At 38.9% G+C, this 19,388-nt stretch overlaps 1 protein-coding gene across 5 annotated transcripts in view; it reads left to right on the top strand.

The window, feature by feature from the left end:
* Nucleotides 1-19,388, top strand: part of LOC122565918 (beta-1,4-N-acetylgalactosaminyltransferase bre-4-like) — a 38,367-nt gene that overhangs the window by 15,626 nt on the left and 3,353 nt on the right. For 4 of the 5 annotated variants that reach the window (XM_043722451.1, XM_043722449.1, XM_043722447.1 and 1 more), the window contains 5 exons: nt 10,412-10,905; nt 15,470-15,732; nt 16,200-16,436; nt 18,858-19,041; nt 19,135-19,353. In XM_043722451.1, coding sequence (XP_043578386.1) covers nt 10,751-10,905; nt 15,470-15,732; nt 16,200-16,436; nt 18,858-19,041; nt 19,135-19,353 — 1,058 coding nt within the window. In that variant the 5' untranslated portion in view covers nt 10,412-10,750. Of the gene's footprint in view, nt 1-6,081; nt 6,229-10,411; nt 10,906-15,469; nt 15,733-16,199; nt 16,437-18,857; nt 19,042-19,134; nt 19,354-19,388 lie in introns of all 5 variants that reach the window. The other variant, XM_043722448.1, reaches the window with a different exon arrangement.

Consider the following 19,388-nt stretch of genomic DNA (forward strand, 5'->3'; position numbering starts at 1 on the left):
TTATTATTATTATTATCATTATTATTATTGTTGTTTTGTTGTTGTTATTGTTATTATTGTTATTAACAATTTATCGTGTCGCATTTAAGAAGGTTTTTGAAACTCTGATCGTAATGTAACGTAACGTATCGGATAACTGGGCGTAACCGGTAACCGAAGTATTTCGGCATATTCACGCCCATTTGATAAAACTATACATACTTATGAGAGAAAATAAATATTCACGTTGTTTGTCGTCTAACTTACTGCTCAGATTCATAATAATATATCTTAAATCTGCACACGTTTGAAAATAAAATATCTCTGTTTCATAACCTTTTGATCGGTGTTTGCTCTTAATTGTGGAAATCGCAGCCGCGAGTAACAGTGCCAACTACCGCTAGTGCCATTCTGAACCATCTGACCTAACTTCGAGTTAACTTTGGCAAAGGGTCTTATTATATCTCTGTGCAAGTTCTATCTTGGATACTTCATTACGCACTCTGCCATTTCGATGGTAGAGAATAATATTGAAATTACTAGAATTTCTCAAACAAAGATAATTGAGGTTTCTGAGAGAAGGGCCTTGTGGTAAATATATGTGTTTCAAATTCAATTTAATTTAGCTTGTAATTATTATTCGAAATCAAAATTTCAAATCCGTCCCATATTTATCCTCAGGGTTCTGTCTGGAAAAAGTATTTTAATTTTTAAATTCATCGCTTTCATCACACTTTCTTATCTTATAACATTTTTGGGAAAGTACAGATCTTTCTTAGCACATTATTTTAGAAAGTTAATCTCTTTCTTGTTACGTTTTTAAAAGAGTTCAGGATGAAGGTACTGCAACTGTTTCTATTGCTGATGCAAACTGTTTCAAAGTACAAAGAGATTATCATAATAAACTACACAAGAAATTAAACACGATTATCTTGTAACACCGTTAAATATACGGAAAATTGATATATATATGATATATATATAAATTATTAATTAAATTAATAATTAATTATAAATTGATAAGTTACAAATTAATAATTAAATATATATATATATATTATATATATATTACATATTAAATTATTTATAAATAATGCAGACAGATGTGTACATTACTCAAAAGGTGCAAATCGTTTTTCAGATATTGTAAATTTTTACTGCTGTTTTGTATCGGAAGTATTCGTAGTTTCCTCATTTGCTTCTATATTTGAACGCTAAGCGCAAAATACGCAGAAGCAGTTTCCCTGCAAGTTACCTAATAGTGGAAGATTTATTAATAGTATCCTTTGGTGAGATCATAAGGTTTACAAGATTTCTCCAAACCAGATTACGCCAATTCAGTTTCTATATCGGAAGACAGCGAATGTCTATATCACAGAAGTCACGAAATTTGACTGTAAAATAAAAAGGACAAAAAGAAACGAGTTTAAGGTATACACTGATGATAGAACAAAAGACACGAACAAGATATGCAATTTAACGAGAGCTAGTGATCTATTGCCCATAGAAATTCAGTTTTTCAGTCGTGCAACTACTCTATATGCAAGTACATTGCTAAATCATGAAAAACCTACGAATTGGCAGTGGCATTTAGCACTGGCATCTAAAGGCAAATTACGAGTCACAGGAAATCGGGATTACACGAAAATGAAACATGGTCTTTTCAGTAAAGTTCTCTTTTCAAGCCTGCTGTTTTTGGAGCTCAAACGATCCGTGATTCGCGTGTCGAAGTTCGCAGGAAAAGGCAAGAAAGAGTTGTGGTTGGCAACGGTTGCAAGGGAAAACTGAATCCAGCAGGGAAGAGAACGTCGTGCATTTTAATTCGAGGTTCTTGAACCTCCTCCTACTCCCTTTCTCCTCCTACTTTCCACCCTTCATTCCCGCCCTTCGTTCTATGTCCTCTTTGGGGCTTTTGCCCTTCGAGGAAAGTTTACAAAATGAGTAGCAGCAAGCCCCTCAGCATTTATTCGTTTGTACTTTTCTCCGTGTAACGGACCTTTCCTTCCGCTTTTACACTTTTATTCTTATCCTCGCCTCAGTTCCCGCTTTTTGCAGCTTTTATCTTAATATTTTTATAATTCTTGCTTCGCATAATTCCTTACTCACCACCCTCTCTTTTACAAGCGACCGTACGTTTTCCTTTCGCGCTAACAACTTTCATTTACGAATTATGGAAGCCTCATCACGTTTTGCTCTCGCGTTTCCCTCCGAGATACGTATTCGCCCTCTTTTATTAATCTCTATGAAAATGAGTTATACCGCCGTTCCTCTGCGAACTTGTTGCCGAGATTTCTTTTCGTACGATCGTTTTCAACCTTGTCTTGTTTAATCTCCTTATCTATGGCGTTTATTTCCCTCTTGCTCGATTTCGTAGAATTCTGAAATCGTATCGCGGCATATCTTCTTGTTCAAATAAAAATCTCATAGGCGAAGTAATGTTGGCGAAAAAATCCCACTCAATATTCAAAGTTTAACACCGCATATATTATATTTACTTACGTGGTAGGATGAAAATTTCTCAAAGAATCGCAGAGAGAAAAACGATTTCATGCAAGTTCTGCCGTAACTCGCTCCTTCTCAAAGCTCTTTTCGGAATGTTCTTGAACTACATTCTTCTCTTCTCATGAATTTAAAGAGATCTCGACCGCATTTGGAACGCGTTTCATACGTCTGTGTATGTAACTGCTTTGTTGGCGAATCGAGCGAACTAATACACGGTAGAAATGTCTCGGACGAAACTTTATACCACACGTGTGCAAAATATTCAAAGCGATACTCGGACGCGACACTGATCAAATATAACGTGTTAAAGTTCCAAAAATTACAATTCTGAAAACCATTAATGAGATAACGTTAGAAAATTACAATGGACGTAGGATTAGAAAGATCGAAGGTTTTCGCGTAGCATCGTGTCGTCGCAGTTTCTGTAGTTTTATGCCTTGCGATTAAAGCCTCACAGCTGCAGACTCGAACATTATACTATCTGCCACCTTTGTCTTGTGACTGCTGATGCAGAAACACTCGAGAACCCCTCGAGATTCAAGCTAGGTTGCATCCATCCGAACACTTTATCGTGCTATTAGTTGATCATAGTATGGAAACAGTGTTCCGTTATACTTCCGTTCGCACATACAGAGTTTACTGGGCCATTCATTTTTGTTGTCTATGCAAGTATTTTTTACATAGAAGTCAGCCGTTCGATGATTTACAATCCACAGACGACTGATTCGTAAAACGACGAAGATTCAAATTTATTTGATTTATTTGACTTATTGGACATTTTGATTTATTGAACAATTTATTTGAAACGAATATGATGAATCAGATGATCAAATAATTACTCCAATTAGAATAACACATAAGCTTATCTCAGAATAAAGTCGTTTGCAAATAAATTCCAAAATCTTGTTTGAGAAATAAATTATTTCCAAATAATTATTTTTATAATTATTTTAAATAATAATAGAAGATAAAGGATAACAAATGATTGTTTTCCACGTGAGTATATTATTATCTCCAACACTTAATCAAATTTACAATATTATATTTGACGACTTGTCCGAGTCTCCCTCGTGCTGTACTATTAAAGTATGAATAACGAGAATAACGATTACCGTATAGACTTAAAGAAGGTCTAGGTTGAGCAGAAGCCTCGCTACTTATCAGTCTTATGTTCTACCCTTGTATCTGAATCGATCATTTCGTAAACTTAACAGGATTCATTGAACTCATTTTTCATTTGAACTCATTCATTCATTCATTTCACAGTACTCAACTCTGCGAGTGAAAACATCTAAAATATCGTTATTTCTTGTCAGTGTATCTTCACGAATGTTTCGTCGATAAGAAACCCGAGAGAAATTATATCGAATTATGTAGGAGATCTGGAAACCATTTTAGTGCTCGATTCATTGGCGTATCTGAAGCAATAACTACATATTACGTGGCAATTTTATATAAGAAGATCGATAATGTCTAAATTAAGAGTAAATATTTAATGATAGCTGGTTTAAATTGTAACTCAGTTGTTCAAATAGAGGAAGCACATCGAACGTATGGAATATTTAAATGAAACATGTTTTCAAATCCATTCATTGACGTCACTATTAAAATTTATCTCGTCCATTAACAACACATATAGAGTATGACATAATTTATTCTAGTTTCAGTTTCACCGTTCCAGATAAAATTGTCTCGAAACAATTTTCTATAGTTCGGCGAGAAAAGAGCAGTCAGAAGCTTTTATTCGATTTGAAATTCCCGGTCAGCTTATCGGACGGTTGAGTTTTTGATACATATATTGTAGTTATCGGTGGATTTATGATGGTTCAGGTATTGAGGATCCGAGGAACTTGTAGATCGCGATACCCGAAGAGAAGCACGAGAGAGGAAGAATCTACCGGAGCAAAGACTAGTTGATGCTATGGTCGCCATGACGATGGTTATCGATCCCCCGTTTCGCAACCCCTGTATCTCCCTCTCTTTCTTCTCTTTCCTCTCCGCTTTTCTCTTTATTTCTGATGTATTCTTCGAACTGTTATCTTTCCGCGTAATGTTTTCCTTTCTTTCTTCCGATGTAAATCGCGTACCTTAACGCTTCGACACCCGACATGATACTTTGTACCTTCTATAAAAAGCTTGGAAAGATGCTGGCCTCGTTTGACTCGATGTTCTCAAATCGCCGCGGCGACGCACGGCGATAGAGGAATGTTGTAATAGAAAATATGTGAAGGTACGTAAAGATCGAAGTCTACAAGCGGCCAATATCGATTCGTTTAGAGATTCAAAGATTCACGAGCACACGAAGTGGAAACGATATCCTTTATTGGCCGTATAGATTCAATTTTTACGAGTATAGTCTGCCCACCACGGTGATTCTGATTGCTCGTACATTTGATATGTTTTGGCGGTCGTCCGTTAAGCAAAACCGATACTCTTTCACTTTGCACTTGTACGCGTCAGGATGGTTCGTTTCGAAAGATAAATGTTCAATTTTGTTTAATGTTGAAAATTTCGTACGTTGGTCGAGGTTATAATTAGGAGTAGTACATGATAACGATATTACGTTTGACCATAGTTATTACACGATAGTGCATTTATTGATGCGAACGGTAAAAGCTTCTGTAATTAAGGAGAAGCTTAATTAAATAGTGGACAAATATCGTGTTTACAAGTGCACGTTTCAGTCTCTATCATCAAAGTTATGTACCATGCCAACGATCCACGTTTCTATGTTTGTGTTACTCTTTGCAGCAGTTTAATTGTGTTCACAGTTGGCTGAAATAATCAAAGTGCCGCGAATAAGATTATAATTATTAAGTTTTACGCTATTTACATTTCTACTTTGATTACATTTATTGTTAAAGTCAAAGATTTTCTTTGCTCCTCGTTTTACTTTTATTTTTATTGGTTGACCTGCTACCCTCAAACTCCGAAGAAAGTTGAAAGATAAAATTTCTTCTGGAACATGTTAGTCATAGAAAGTAGGAAGTTTTCCTAGTTAGTGTTAATTACAGAATTATTCGATCCTTTCTTACTTAATCCTTTCATAACAAAATGGTTTTGCGTTGTGCGAATGTTACATTACCCATATTACAAATTTAATATATACAAAATTCATTTGTTAGGATGTCCGTTTTCTTTTTCGTAAATCTCTAGATCATTTTCATTTTAATCAGGAAGAGAGATAACCAAATCAGTCGGTTCGCCATCGATGATAAGAAAGATTGCGTTTTGAAATTTGCATAAATACTGTATGAAAGTTGCTCGGTTATTTGCAGAGATGAAGAGGGGTCGAGCAAATTTCCATAACAAGATAAACCGTCGCAAGTGGTACTACGCTGAACGCAACACAGCTCGTTAATAACAAATGTGCTTTCTGATAATATGATTATCTGAATTAGGCCATGCATAAGTAATAATTGGCCGATCCTTTGTATCGTTCAACCGTTCAATTAACTTTACTATCTTGAGGCAAACCATCTTTAAAGTTACTAATACTTGTCATATTAATTTAAATAATAATATCTGTGGTAAATGTTTCACGTAATAATACATGCCATGGCTGAAGTATTACAACTAGTGACCATGAAACATTTCAAGGTACTTCCTGTCATCGATAATCTGGCACCGAAGCGATTAGTGAACATGGAAAGGAAATTCTTCAGAGATAAACGGTGCAAAGCGGATATTGTGGTGCAAGAAAAAAAAAGAAAGAAAAAAGAAAAGAATGGAACAAAGCGCTGCAAGGTATACAATGAGTACCTATAATGAAGAAAATTATGAGCGTGGCCGAAAAGCGGTGTGCAATGTCTCGTATTAAAGAATTAAAAGGTGGAGAGAAAAAGTTAACAGCGTTGGGAAACAGTTAGAATATCCGGATGATAGAAAATACAGTGATCTCGAAGAAACAACCGTACTTACATTTATTAATACAATTATTTATTTACATGTTACGGTTTATTGATACAACCGTTTCCGACATAGTTTACTATCAACCAGAAACTCGTTTAAATAGTTAAATATTTAAAAGGTTAAAGATTCTAGCTTCCGTTTTTTATATAGGACTAGAAACGCGTGAGTTCTCGCAAAAAAACTTTCTTCGATAAATTATTTATTTATTGTTGCATCAGCTTATAAGCCAGTAATAATCGCTATCGCATTAAAAATTACTCAGCTTACGTGGAAATAAATTTCGGAAAGATGGAATATCTTGAAAGAATTTAAGATGAAAGCGTAATCTGAATATTTTCGGACGGATGAACTCATCTCTTTTTACATCTTCGATGTAGGGTATAAAGTGATGGAAAATAAAGGTTTGAACGTAATGTGAACGGCACACCTTACAATCTCTTTGATAGCGTTTCGCTTTTGTCTCCAGGTCTGCGTTTCAATGAAAGCATACGACATGCATATTGCACGACACTCGTTTCAAACGCATGCCTATGAATCGCTTTTCATCTTTGTATGTGCATATACGCTACTTTAATCGAGATGTATTCGAAAGAATTCTCGGAATAAGATGGAAACCCTTGAAACGTTGTGTCGCTCGGGTGTTTATCGAGTTATCGAGTTTAGAATGTGGCCGGTTTCTAGTTATCGTTTGATTCACGACACAACTCTTTCAACAGACTCGGTCAATCGAAATTTAGGTCACGAACGAATGAATGTCTGTCGACGAAAATTCTATTCATTTGGGGATGGTCCCTTGTAAGAAATAACGAAAAACAAGAATAGAAATTGAAAGAAATTGCTACATTCTTGTAAAAAAATTCTATTCTTGTTCAATACTACTATTTGAGAATCACGTAAGTATGGAAAATGTATGTTGGAGGGACTTTGATTGATTTCCTTATTGATGGGATTCCGGTAAACAAGCTGACGTATTGTTTTATTTGACAAAAGTCGAGATAGACTGTGATATGAAACGTTTGCTACGCGCGTATAGAAGAAGATGACTATGATCCAAAGTAGAAGCAAACCAGAGGCACAACAGCGACATAAACGCACACAGATTGTTTCGTTCAAGGCTGTATTCCTATGTATCGAACATGGATGATTCCACTGCAGCTAGTATTTCTTTTATATACCGTGCATTTAAATATCGAGGTACATATATCGAAATATACACAAGACATAACGATTGTTATAAAGGATGAACGCGATAACATACTATCGAGTCTGCTTAGGAAGGGTTGACGATAATATCCTCTTTGACTATTCCGCCCACGCAACGCAATCCGTGCATCGAGGAGAAAATCGATACGCGATCACGCGGTGGAAGTTATTCGACGCGCCAGAGAAAATTCCGAATGGATCTTCCAGAAGAATTCTACACCAGTGCGAACGCTGTCGCTTGTCGACGGAAAATAATACTGTAGTTCTTCTACGTAATATCTTTCGTGTACCAACGTTTTACTTTTGCTCGATTTTTTCAAGTGCTTTCACCTACATCGAATCACGAAGGTATTTGAACACTCGCCATAGAAAACTTTTATAAATACATCATGCGTGTTATTCAAAAATTTCTGGAATTTCATTAGCTCTATCATCGGATAGAAGGACTAATCCAAAGCTATAATTTCTTTATCGAAGATCGTGTATTTCACTTGTCCAACTCTCTAGGACTTCTCATTTATAAAAATACGGTAGTAACTGTCCTAAATTTATCAGAAAAACTCATGTATCGAGCTATCTTAAAAGGATCGCACTCTTTAGAGCATTAAATGGATGAAACATAATATGTATATTTCGATAACATCTGTGTTAATACTATCGATTCGATCTAATTTGTTTGACACGCGACCGAAGAGAGATACGAACGTTTGGAGAGGCTCGATGCCGCGATATTATGATATTGTAACCATTGTAATTGTAGATTTTGCAATAAATTACACGGCCAACAATCCATTCATACTGCCATTCTTTTTACGTCTTTGTTGTTCCTCTTATATAGTAACAATACATGGATACATTTAATGTTATCGATCATATATCTCAACCGTTCTTATAAGTAGACTAAAATATCAATACCGAATGTTGCAAATTTGTTTATACGTTGCCACTCAAAAGCATTCGGTTACTTTTGCATATTATATTTGTGTATTTTGTGGCAGTATAATGGAAGTGACACAAATTCTGAATTGCAACTTAATTTTTCTTCAAGGTTCTCTTTCCTGTGTACAATCTAACATTGCCGTGATGGGGCAAAGTTTCAGTTACCGATAGGTCACGCGGAACTTATTTTCTAAATTACGATATTTTTTCAATTTATTACAAGTGCCAGTGTAAAACTACTACCGATGTTATCTAATCTTTCAGCTATGTAAATTGTGAAATGAGGTTCTACTCTTTACTGATTATCTGTACTTCAGTTTATCAAAAAATCAAAGATACCATTTTGAAATTCTGAAGACCACTTTGCGTGATTTGTCATAGTTAAAACACGTTCACTGTACGCTTCGCGATTATTTTTAACCGTATCTGTAGTTGTATTATCTCTGTTAAACTTATTACGCAAAAATTCGACTAGAAAACAGGTTTAATAGGTCTGTATTGGAATAATCAAACGTGCGCGTGCGACGCGATCGATACTGGCCTTCTAATATCTTTCTTTGTCCCTGACTTTGAATGTTGTTTCAGGTGTTTCAGGTGTTTCAGATGTTTGCGCGTGTACTGTTTGCGAAATTTACGTAATTACGAGGTAACAGCCTCTAGCGATTACTGTTTTGTTTTATAGCAGGTGATAAAGCGCGGCTCGCATGAGCGCAACAACGCGTTACATGATTACTTACTTTCTCTGATCATGCAATACGCGCTAGAAAACTAGACTGGATTCGATATCTTGGACAGTGACATCGTACGTGATGGTTTTCTAAAAATATACATTATCGGCGGTGATAATGATTTGTGAGATTTTTAAATTTAATTATATTCAAAAGCAATCTTTTGACGAAGTAATGGTTCGTTGACTGCTACACACCGGATGCGCTATCTAATCTCTATCCGGACCATTTATTATTACGTAGATGCGTACGGAATGTTTACTCCGTGTTTTCTATGCGATATTCTAAAGATCTATCATGTTTCCTTTCAAGTTCAAATTTACAGCTTCCTCTCTCTTCCTTATAGAACGTGGGTACAAATTAAACAATGCTTCGCACCACACTTTTTTCTTCCCATTGAATTTTTCCTTTTTCATAGAAACGCGTAGAACGCTAACGTTGCTTCGTTGATTAACATCTTCTCAACGAAGATACTTGCTACGTTCCATCTAGTTTACACGTTCCCTAGCACGAACGATTGCAGCAAAATGTTCCCTACGTTTAACATTGTAATCTACATCTCCTAAAAAGGTAATAAGCGTTTTATCTGATTACTGATTCATCGATAATTTGAGCGAGTTAAACTCACATACTGTTCCTATAAATCGACCGAAGTCTTCGGATATTTATGACACTTATGTATCCGACATTGGTAGCAGAGGTGTTAACGTTGATCCAGCAAGGCCTAAGCGGTGAAATAATACGTAAAATAATATACACGGATCAACGTTATTGCAAAGTAACAAATTTAGAAATCTAACAGTTCGAAAATTTTGAAGACCTTAAGATTTGACAATTTGAAACTTTGTGAGATGGAATGTTCGTCAACGCAATATTGGTCCTTAGTAGATTAATAAAGGATTGTTCGAGGAATTGCCTTTAAACGGCTTTCATGCTCTGCAATCGATATTTGAATCGAGCGATTCGTGTCAATGTCGGTAGTAGGAATTAGTTTCGTTCGCTCGATTTACGAACACCTGAAACGATATTGGTAATCGATTGTCATATCTGCGATTTGCGGTCACTCAGCGGAGTGACAAATACCAATGTAAAAACAGAGTGGAAAAACACGAATTGTGCAAGGCGAACTGGTTTTTTCTATTTGTCAGGATACCGAAGGTGTCGTTACGCTGAGAGCACTGTTGCCGGAGGGTAATGCGCTTGGTGAGCGGAAGTGAGAAGCTCCGGGCGGCCTTTTCTTTCTTCGGCCCTTGGTCCTGTTCCGCCGGCTGTTTCCACTCGTTCTCCAACAAGTCAACCACTGCTTGGAAACAGAGGGGACGAATACAGTTCAGGGCGTCCTTCTGGATCTCGGAGGAGGAGGCGTCGAAGGCGTGGAAGAGCGAGCAGGGCAGAGAAACAGCAACAACAGCCAGCAGGGAGCGCCTCGTCCAGTACGGCGCTCTTCTAACGGCGACAGGAGGGAGTTATGGTGTCTCGTACATGCGATGACTGTGGCTGCAGCCGTGGCACTGTGGCATCGTGCCCACCTTTACAAGGCGATCGCCTGCGTCGTCCTCGCTCTTATTGCCATTCAGTATTTACTTAGTGGCGTGATCGATCGTCGCTCCATAGAGACGATTTTCACCATTAACGCTACCAGGTACGTACGTCACACGTTTCCCATGATAATTAGACCACGAAAGCTTATGCAAATTTTTACAGAAATGCATCGCAATTCTGTATATTTGTTGCATATACACTATACACAGGCTCACGAAACCACTCGAACTATCGTCTTTCGGTGCTAAGACTTTGTCGTTTCTATCTCCTAAAAATTGAATCGTACGATTTGCTTTAATCCTTCGGTTTAATTGTAGGAGACATTTTTTCATTGCATCAGTTTTTAATTCCTTTTCAAGGAGCGAGAAGACGGGAGAGAAGCAGAACGAAAGACTACAGCGCTGTTTAAACAACTTTTTAAGACGAACAGTTAACGAAATTTACGACGAGAGGTCTGCGAATCAGAAATGTTCCGAAAGAATCCAAATTAATAAAATAAAAAATTGCGAAACTCTAAAGACGTTTTGAAATTAACATAGAATCTCATACATGGGGTATATCGATGGAATTACGAGAATAGTTTGAACATTTTATTTCCGGGCTAAAATCATATCAAATTACCATGATTATCTAATGGGAACCGAGAAGTTCGGTTTGCTCGCATCCAAGTAAATTCCCGAGAAAATTCGTCATTTCGTCCAATCTGCACGAATATTCTAGAAGCGTACGTGATCTCGTTACTTCGTTAGCGGTCATTTAGATTGTCCGTTTGCGGAAGCTACTGACTAACGATCCTTTAACATTCGTATTCTCCGGAGTTGCAGTTTCACGGATTTACTCGGCACCGCAAAATTCAAGACGAGTTTCAGACGATTAAACCAGTACGATGAAAAAAAGGAGAAGAAAAATGCTTCGCCGACGAACAAACCCGTCTAAAGAAACAGAACTCTGGGGGGTGATGCACCTCTTTTTTTGGTTATAAAATACAGAATATCCTGAGGGCAGTGACGCGTCGCTTTGAACTTTACCGCGTAAAATAGTTTGCCGTTTGCTCGAAGCGTGTACCCAGCGCGGCGTGCAGATATCAGCGAGAAAAATGAGAATGAAATGAAAGGAAGCAAATGCAATTTCAGTTCGCTAGTTGTTCGCGTACATACGTTTCTTTTACCGGTCAAAGGTTAAAATACAACGATACAGAATTATATCCTTGAAGTTGGATTTACTCCTTGCAACGATCACTTGTCGTCAAAGTGAAAAACATATATATGTGTACACCGGTACTCTAACGGGTTGTTTCTCTTCGACCAACAACATTTACTTCCTTTTATACATAACATATCGTACTCTGAATATTTTCGTTATTCACTGTATAACGATGTAATACGTGTAATTAAAAATATTTGAGCGTTAACTTGTCAGATTAACTGCTACTTTCACAAAGTTGAAGCAATTACCTCGTAATAGGTAGCAAGGGGCGTTCTGAAGAATGGCATTCTCGATGCGTTAACAATTTGTAACGCGTTACGAAACGATCGTTCATTTCGCGTAGAGAACACACGATTTTCCCTGGATTAACGCGACACGTATCGTGTCACAGTGCACAGGTCGCAGATACGATCCCTCGTATCGCATAGCGCCTCGTACATGCAAACAAGCAATCATTTGAATAGCTAGCTAGCCATTCCACGGACGCACGATTCTGCATCTAATCGCGCTGACATTCGATGTTACTGTTAGTTGCGATCAAGCTCTAGCTTGTCGTTCTATGTCTCGCATATTATTCCCATATTTCTCCGTGGTACACATTGTTAATTCGATACCCTATTGTCAAGAAGTGTCGTCATTGCCTCGGACGTCATGACCATACCATTATTTGTATATGCACACCTGCGCCTCCTCTTTTGGTTGGAATCTCATTAGTAGAAGTAGTGCTTCCGAGAAATGTAATTTTTTTTAACCTGGCCATATTTAGCTCCGGTATGAGAACCGGAGTTTCCGATTTTTCTTACAAACAAACAATGTTTGCACTTATTAATTCTTTTGGAATGAGAATACAGAAATCAAACAGTTACCTACAAACTTTTATTAGACGTTTCCTTTTAGTTAGGTATCGACTAATAAGAACTTCCGTTGCTTCAGGATGTTCAGCACGTCGAACGTTTCCTTATAGAGTTGTTCAGGGAAAATGTTTGAAGCTTATTTGGAAATTCGCGCTACCAACGCGATACTCACAGATTGCTTCTGAACATCGAGAGGATTAAAGATTAAAGGTGCAATATTACGGAATTAAATCGAATCTCTTCTATCTCCAATCAATATTGCCTTTTTACTTGAACTTTATATCTCATATTCTAGTAAGATCCTTTTGCAAATATGAATATGATTTTAGAATATTCAAAATATACAAATAATGGATATACGGGCACGGGAGGCTCTGCTATAAAATGGATATTTCATATTCTCTATCTTACAATTGCATCGCTTTAGAACTTGCTCGTGACTTACGACGCGATTCTTCGTAAGCCCCATACTGGCGGATACAACCCCATTTAAATGCAAAATTTCTTCCCAGAGATTCTTGTAACTCTATTAACGCATTTAGCTGTGAAACTCGCAGTGAAGCAGTCACCGGCTTTGCTATGTTTGGAGTTATATTTGGAACAAAATGTAACTCTGTTGACCTCGGTTATCGCGGCACAACGAAAAATCGGCCAAGCGTTTCACAACGACCACGGGTGCACATGCAATGGAATAACACGCATGCATATGCATGAGAATGCACGTTATTTGGACTTTCCCGCCGATCCCGTGGCAAACAACACACTGTTTAACCCACTAAGGATCAACATTGTATAAATGCAACGTGTCATTTGTAATTTTTTCAGATAATTTACGTTATCGAATTTTATGTTTGAACATCGTGATCAAAGCAAGGATCACGGATTTACTTCATATTTCGTTCAGTTGCTATTTCTTTTTCCATCTCCCACGATTGAATAAAGTTCACGCCACGATTTTTCAGGTATTAGGGTGACAAGGAAATATTTCGAACAAGTTAGTCAACACTCAAAATGGTGATAACAAATTGCGATAATCCGTAAATCTGTGAATTATTTACGACTGTGTAAAGTGTTCCGTAAGAAGATGATTTTACGTGAAAAAATAAATACAGTAACTAGAGTTACTACAAATATTGTAGTTATGCTGCGGGCAATGTTAGTCTGTACAGTATCCAATAAATTTTTCGCGATTAGGCAACCATATTTTTTCTGATTTGCTGTGCAACACGACGCGACCCACCGCTACATCGTTCTACCGGAAATTATCGCGAAAAAAAGAGTACATTGATGTTGAACGTATCGATTTTTCAACCGTTTCACGAACTGCAGTCAATTTTCAAATGCGTTATCGAAATTAGCGACGATCGTTGTTTACAAATGCGATACGCGCGCACGCTGCATACATCGCACTGCATATACAGGGTGCGGCCGAAATTTATGTACAAGTGGGCACGAAGCGATTCCTTATGAAAAAAAATAAGTAAAAAATACAGAATACAATTCTTCCCTTCGAAGCAATTCCAATAGAACTTAACGCAGCCATGTAATTCTCAAATAGAGCCGAAACTGAAAGTCATTTCGGCCGTCGCGTTGAGTCGATTTCTCAAAATTACTACCGGGATTCGATCGAATTATTTGTATTTGTAATCGAAAGCTCCAATTGCGTTGAAATAATGTATTCGAAAGAAATTGCTTAAATTATTCGAGTCGTGAAATACCGTAGGCGTCGCGTCGATTCGGGAACTTTTCCGTAGTAATCGTAAGATTCGTCATTGAGCGATTGAATTTACCAGGTCAGTGTTTCCAAGCACTAGGATGGAAACCTCGTCGAGATTAGCCGGGGGCTGAGTGGCAGTCGAATTCCGTTAATTTCGAGTCGAAATGCCCCGTTTACGTCTTATTAGGTTCATTGGGAAGAGGAGAAACGGTAATCGGTCGTACACAAAGCAATCCGGGTCGATTAGAAAATCTCAGTTGGGAGCGCGACGATGTTATATCAGTTCGGACCGGGTTTCTTCAAGCGGCGTTATTACCTTGGCGATTAGACGGGGTCTATCGGTTTCCTAATCGTCGTAGAATGTATTAACGAGGTGAGTGAAATCGGCTTGCAGTTAGCAGTCGTACTCTAGCTCACACGGTCTAGGCACAATTGCATTGCACAGTTGTTAATTGGTTCGTTGCGTGCGGAAGATATTCAAACCTGATATCAATCGACGTTCGATCGTGGAATTTTTATGCATTTAGAGATCGAGTGGAATTACCGGTTAGTCGGCTGGCAGCGAGTGGTGTATACGTGCACATTATGTATAGGAATGTTAGGTTGCAAGTTTCTACTCGTTAAACGTAAAATAATATACGAAAGAACGTAATAAGCTACAGAGTTACAAAACTCGATACTACTCTTTTAGCTAGTAATGCATCGGATAACAGACGATCACTTTTCTGATATCCAATTTCATATATATTCAATATATATATTCATATACATATTCGTATTGAAACAAAGACCAAGAAAACTATCAGTTTTTTTAAAGGAATTTGGAAATAGAATCCGATGTTACAAAATCGCAATATAATTTTGGCTTAAAATTTATTTTATTTCAGGTACGCGGATCGTACGTACAGGCATCATCCACGAGGGTTGATCATATACGGGCCTGTAACGGTGTCGAGTATATTTGGTAACAACAATGCCACCTCGGCGACCTTGTATTGGGGCGGGAGAGATAATTCCAGCTTCTCCAAACTGGAAACTGACTTCTCCACTCGAGATACGTACATCGTTGGAAGTTCGCAGGAATCTTTGACCACAAACTCGACGAACAGTACCGTGATACCGCGATGTCCGCTTATTCCACCGAACCTTGGTAAATTTTTCTCCGTTTTAGCGAGGCGTTTTTCAACGATCTTTAGCGAAATTTTTCGCGGAAGGCAACGTCAACGTTACGGAGCGTTGTAAAAATAGAAACGAGAATATCCCATAGAAGGGAAATAAAACGATGACGAATATCGTGGAGAAAAAGTTCGTTTCGCAAAGGCACTCTCGGATACAGCCTCTGCGTGCTCATTGATTCCTATCTATAGATTTCCAATGCCATTCAAGGTGGATGTAAAATTTCTAGCATTTACTGTGTCATTCCTGCATTATTTATCACTTAACTAGTTTTCCACTGGCAGTTCCATCAGGCTTAAACAGAAACTATACAGTTCTATGTTATATCTACAGATGTGCTAACGATATATACATTTTTACACCTAACTAAAAGTCATATATCAACGTTCGAAAGTATCTGTCTTAAAAGATCGGCGTTAACATTGCATTGGATATTAACAGTTGGCCCATTGACCGTTATCAAGTCTCCTCCGGAGTTGGCAGAGATGGAAAAGATGTTCACCGAGGTGAAGCCAGGAGGCAAAGGTTGTCCAGCGAATTGTACAGCCAGACATCGGGTAGCCATTATCATTCCGTTTCGCGATCGACCGAAACACCTTCAAGCGTTGCTTTACAATCTTCACCCGATGCTGCTTCGCCAACAGATCGACTATCAAATATTCGTGATCGAACAGAAAGGTGAGCGAACTTTTACAGGAACGTGATTCACCTTCGGTAACCTCGAATCTTGTTCCTTTTTATTTTGCTAATCTATTCGTTACGCGGCACAGTACCGTGTAGGACATGTGGCGTGACGACCAACAAACCGCGAGGTTTTTGTATTTCACGAATGTCGTGATTATCAATAGTAGCAACGACCGATCTCTCGGTACAAATTCACTTGGGGAAATACGCGGAGCAGTTGCTCGATGTCAAGGTCTTCGAAACACGATGATAATGTTTTATGTAAGAAGTCTGAAGCGTAATGTAATCGGAAACGCGCGAACTATGATAACTGTTGCACGTGCCGCATTGCGGTATCGGTAGCATGAACTCGAGAGAAAGAAGGAGAGAGAGAGAGAGAGAGAGAGAGAGAGAGAGAGAGACGTACCGATCAGTTCGTTGTACTGTTTCGCAAGTTTTGACCAGATTTTGTTGATCGCATATCTATTCTAGCCAGCACAGCGACGCCAAAGAATACTCCTCTCACGGGAGAGTAAGTTATAGTACGAGAGTGGTTCGCATTTTAGAAGTATTCGATAGTAACATTATTTTGTATTCACTCGAGAGAAAGTTGGAACGCGAGCGATCTCCGGCAATCGAGCATCACTTTTGCGTGCTTGCTCTCAAGCGCAATGTTGACTTGTGACAGATAACATATGCGACTCGTGATAGTTTTCCTCTCAGATAAATACTCACCTTTACACAGGTTTAATCCTGTACACTTGAAATACCAGTTGTGCTAGTACGATTTTTCCGTTTCGATCCGGAAAGGAATCCGCGCGACATCGTTGAAATCCCACGTCGCGAAACCCGTCAGTTTCGCCGCGACTCAAGCATGACTCGAGCGTTGCGAACAAGATCGAGTAGTGGCAGTTACTTTCAGGCGCGATTAGTCATAGCTGTCGTCGATTTGCCATGGTACCGTTAATATAAAATTAATCTTTTCTTCATCTATTCCCTCTTTGTGGTCGTTGAATTGCGCCAAGCTTGTTGTACATAGCAATGTTGTACATAGTCATCGTTGCCGTGCAATCGCGACGACACGTTTTCTCGTTATAAAGTCAGCCAAAATCATCGTAAAAAGTCAGAACGTAAAAATTAGTCAATTAGGATTATCAGGAAAACGATTGATCTATCGGAATTTTAGAAAATTAATGTAAGATGTGAAACAATAGCAAAGCTCGAGCTTGTTAACGCAACGATCGTCACTATATTCATAAAACATCGAACTGTATTAATAGTCTTCCTTGGTGGTGCGGAGAACGCGGGTGTCCATTTGAATCGAATCAAACCTATTGATCGGCGAGCTTCCATTAAACGTAGACCAATCTTCTCGAGGACGCGAACTTTGTTACGCGGACTTATCTAGACGTTCACGTCGACAAACTTGAAAATCGAGTTCTCCCGCTCTCAAGAATCTTCGCCACGATAATAAACCCGCGTACAAACTTAATTTACGTTCATCAGCGTAGAACAGCGCTTACGGATGAGCGAATTTTAACGAAAACAACGTCGCTGGCCTTCAACGTGCAAAGAATGACAATGAATAACTGAGTCGAAACTAGGTAACGAATCGCCAAAAATGGAATAAAAGTCGATCGATCGGTCCGAAGGATCAACGATCACGAAATGATAACAGCCAGCCGAATAGACGAAGAAAAAATTGGTGAAAGAGAAAAGTGTCGTATCTATATGCGGTCGACGGTAGGCGTCTCGCCTTTCAGAATCTGTAGCTCTTCTTTACCCACGACCCTACATTTTTTCCTTTTGACGCGATCTCACGCGTTATGTTGTTCCTCGGTTGACCTAGATGCAACGACCGCGTCTCCGATGCATCGCACGTGTCCGCTAGCGACAGGGGAAACTGTCGATACCTGACGAACATACTTCCATTCAACCTATTTGCATATACGCGAACAAATCACTCGTCTACCGAATTTGGTTCGTGCAGATAGATGACGCATCGTGTGAATGGCCATTCAAAAAATGGGATGATTTTTGGCGTGTAAACGAGAATCGTTTCGCGGTAAAGAGGCATCGTCGATATATTCGTATAAGAATCGATAATTACGTTTTGGCAGAAACTCTTTACGCCTGCGTACGTCTGCAAGATGTTAAAAGAATAGTGGAACGAGCGCAGAGTTGACCGAAGATAGAGCTCACGGCCTACTTTTTCGCCAGCTTCTCCAGTCCTCTCGAGGCCTCCTATAAAGAGATAAGATGCGAAACTTTTGATCGAGCTGTACTCGTTTCTGAATCGCGTCCTCTGGCCGAGGACTAAGGTACACAAGAGCGTGAATCGTATCTCGTTGGAAAGAAATCACGCGCGAAATCGTTCAAAATCTTTCGCTTCGCCTTTGCGAGACGATCGATCGAGTAATTTTCCCCGTTTTCCAGGTAGCGACGCCTTCAATCGCGCGATGCTCATGAACGTAGGATACGTTGAAGCCTTGAAGGAACGACCTTTCGACTGTTTCATTTTTCACGATGTCGACCTACTTCCCGAAGACGATAGAAATCTGTACACGTGCCCGGAACAACCGAGGCACATGTCCGTTGCAGTGGACAAGTTCAAATACAGGTATTGCGCTAACATCGAACCAGATACGTTGCTCCAACTATATATTTCAACGTTGGTTTCTTTCGTCACGCGTGTCGTCGTTGTTCTGTGCAGGCTACCATATGCCGATTTATTCGGCGGCGTGTCGGCGATGTCATGCGAGCAATTTCATCTGGTAAACGGATTCAGCAACGTGTTCTGGGGTTGGGGCGGCGAGGACGACGACATGGCGAATCGAATCAAAGCGCACGGTCTTCATATCTCCCGATATCCAGCGAACGTGGCACGGTATAAGATGCTTACGCACAAGAAGGAGAAGGCTAATCCGAAAAGGTGAGCTGTCGATCGATTCGATCCGGTATTCGCGT

This window comes from Bombus pyrosoma, linkage group LG3 (genome assembly GCF_014825855.1).
Source record: "Bombus pyrosoma isolate SC7728 linkage group LG3, ASM1482585v1, whole genome shotgun sequence".
Taxonomy (NCBI): Eukaryota; Metazoa; Arthropoda; class Insecta; order Hymenoptera; family Apidae; genus Bombus; species Bombus pyrosoma.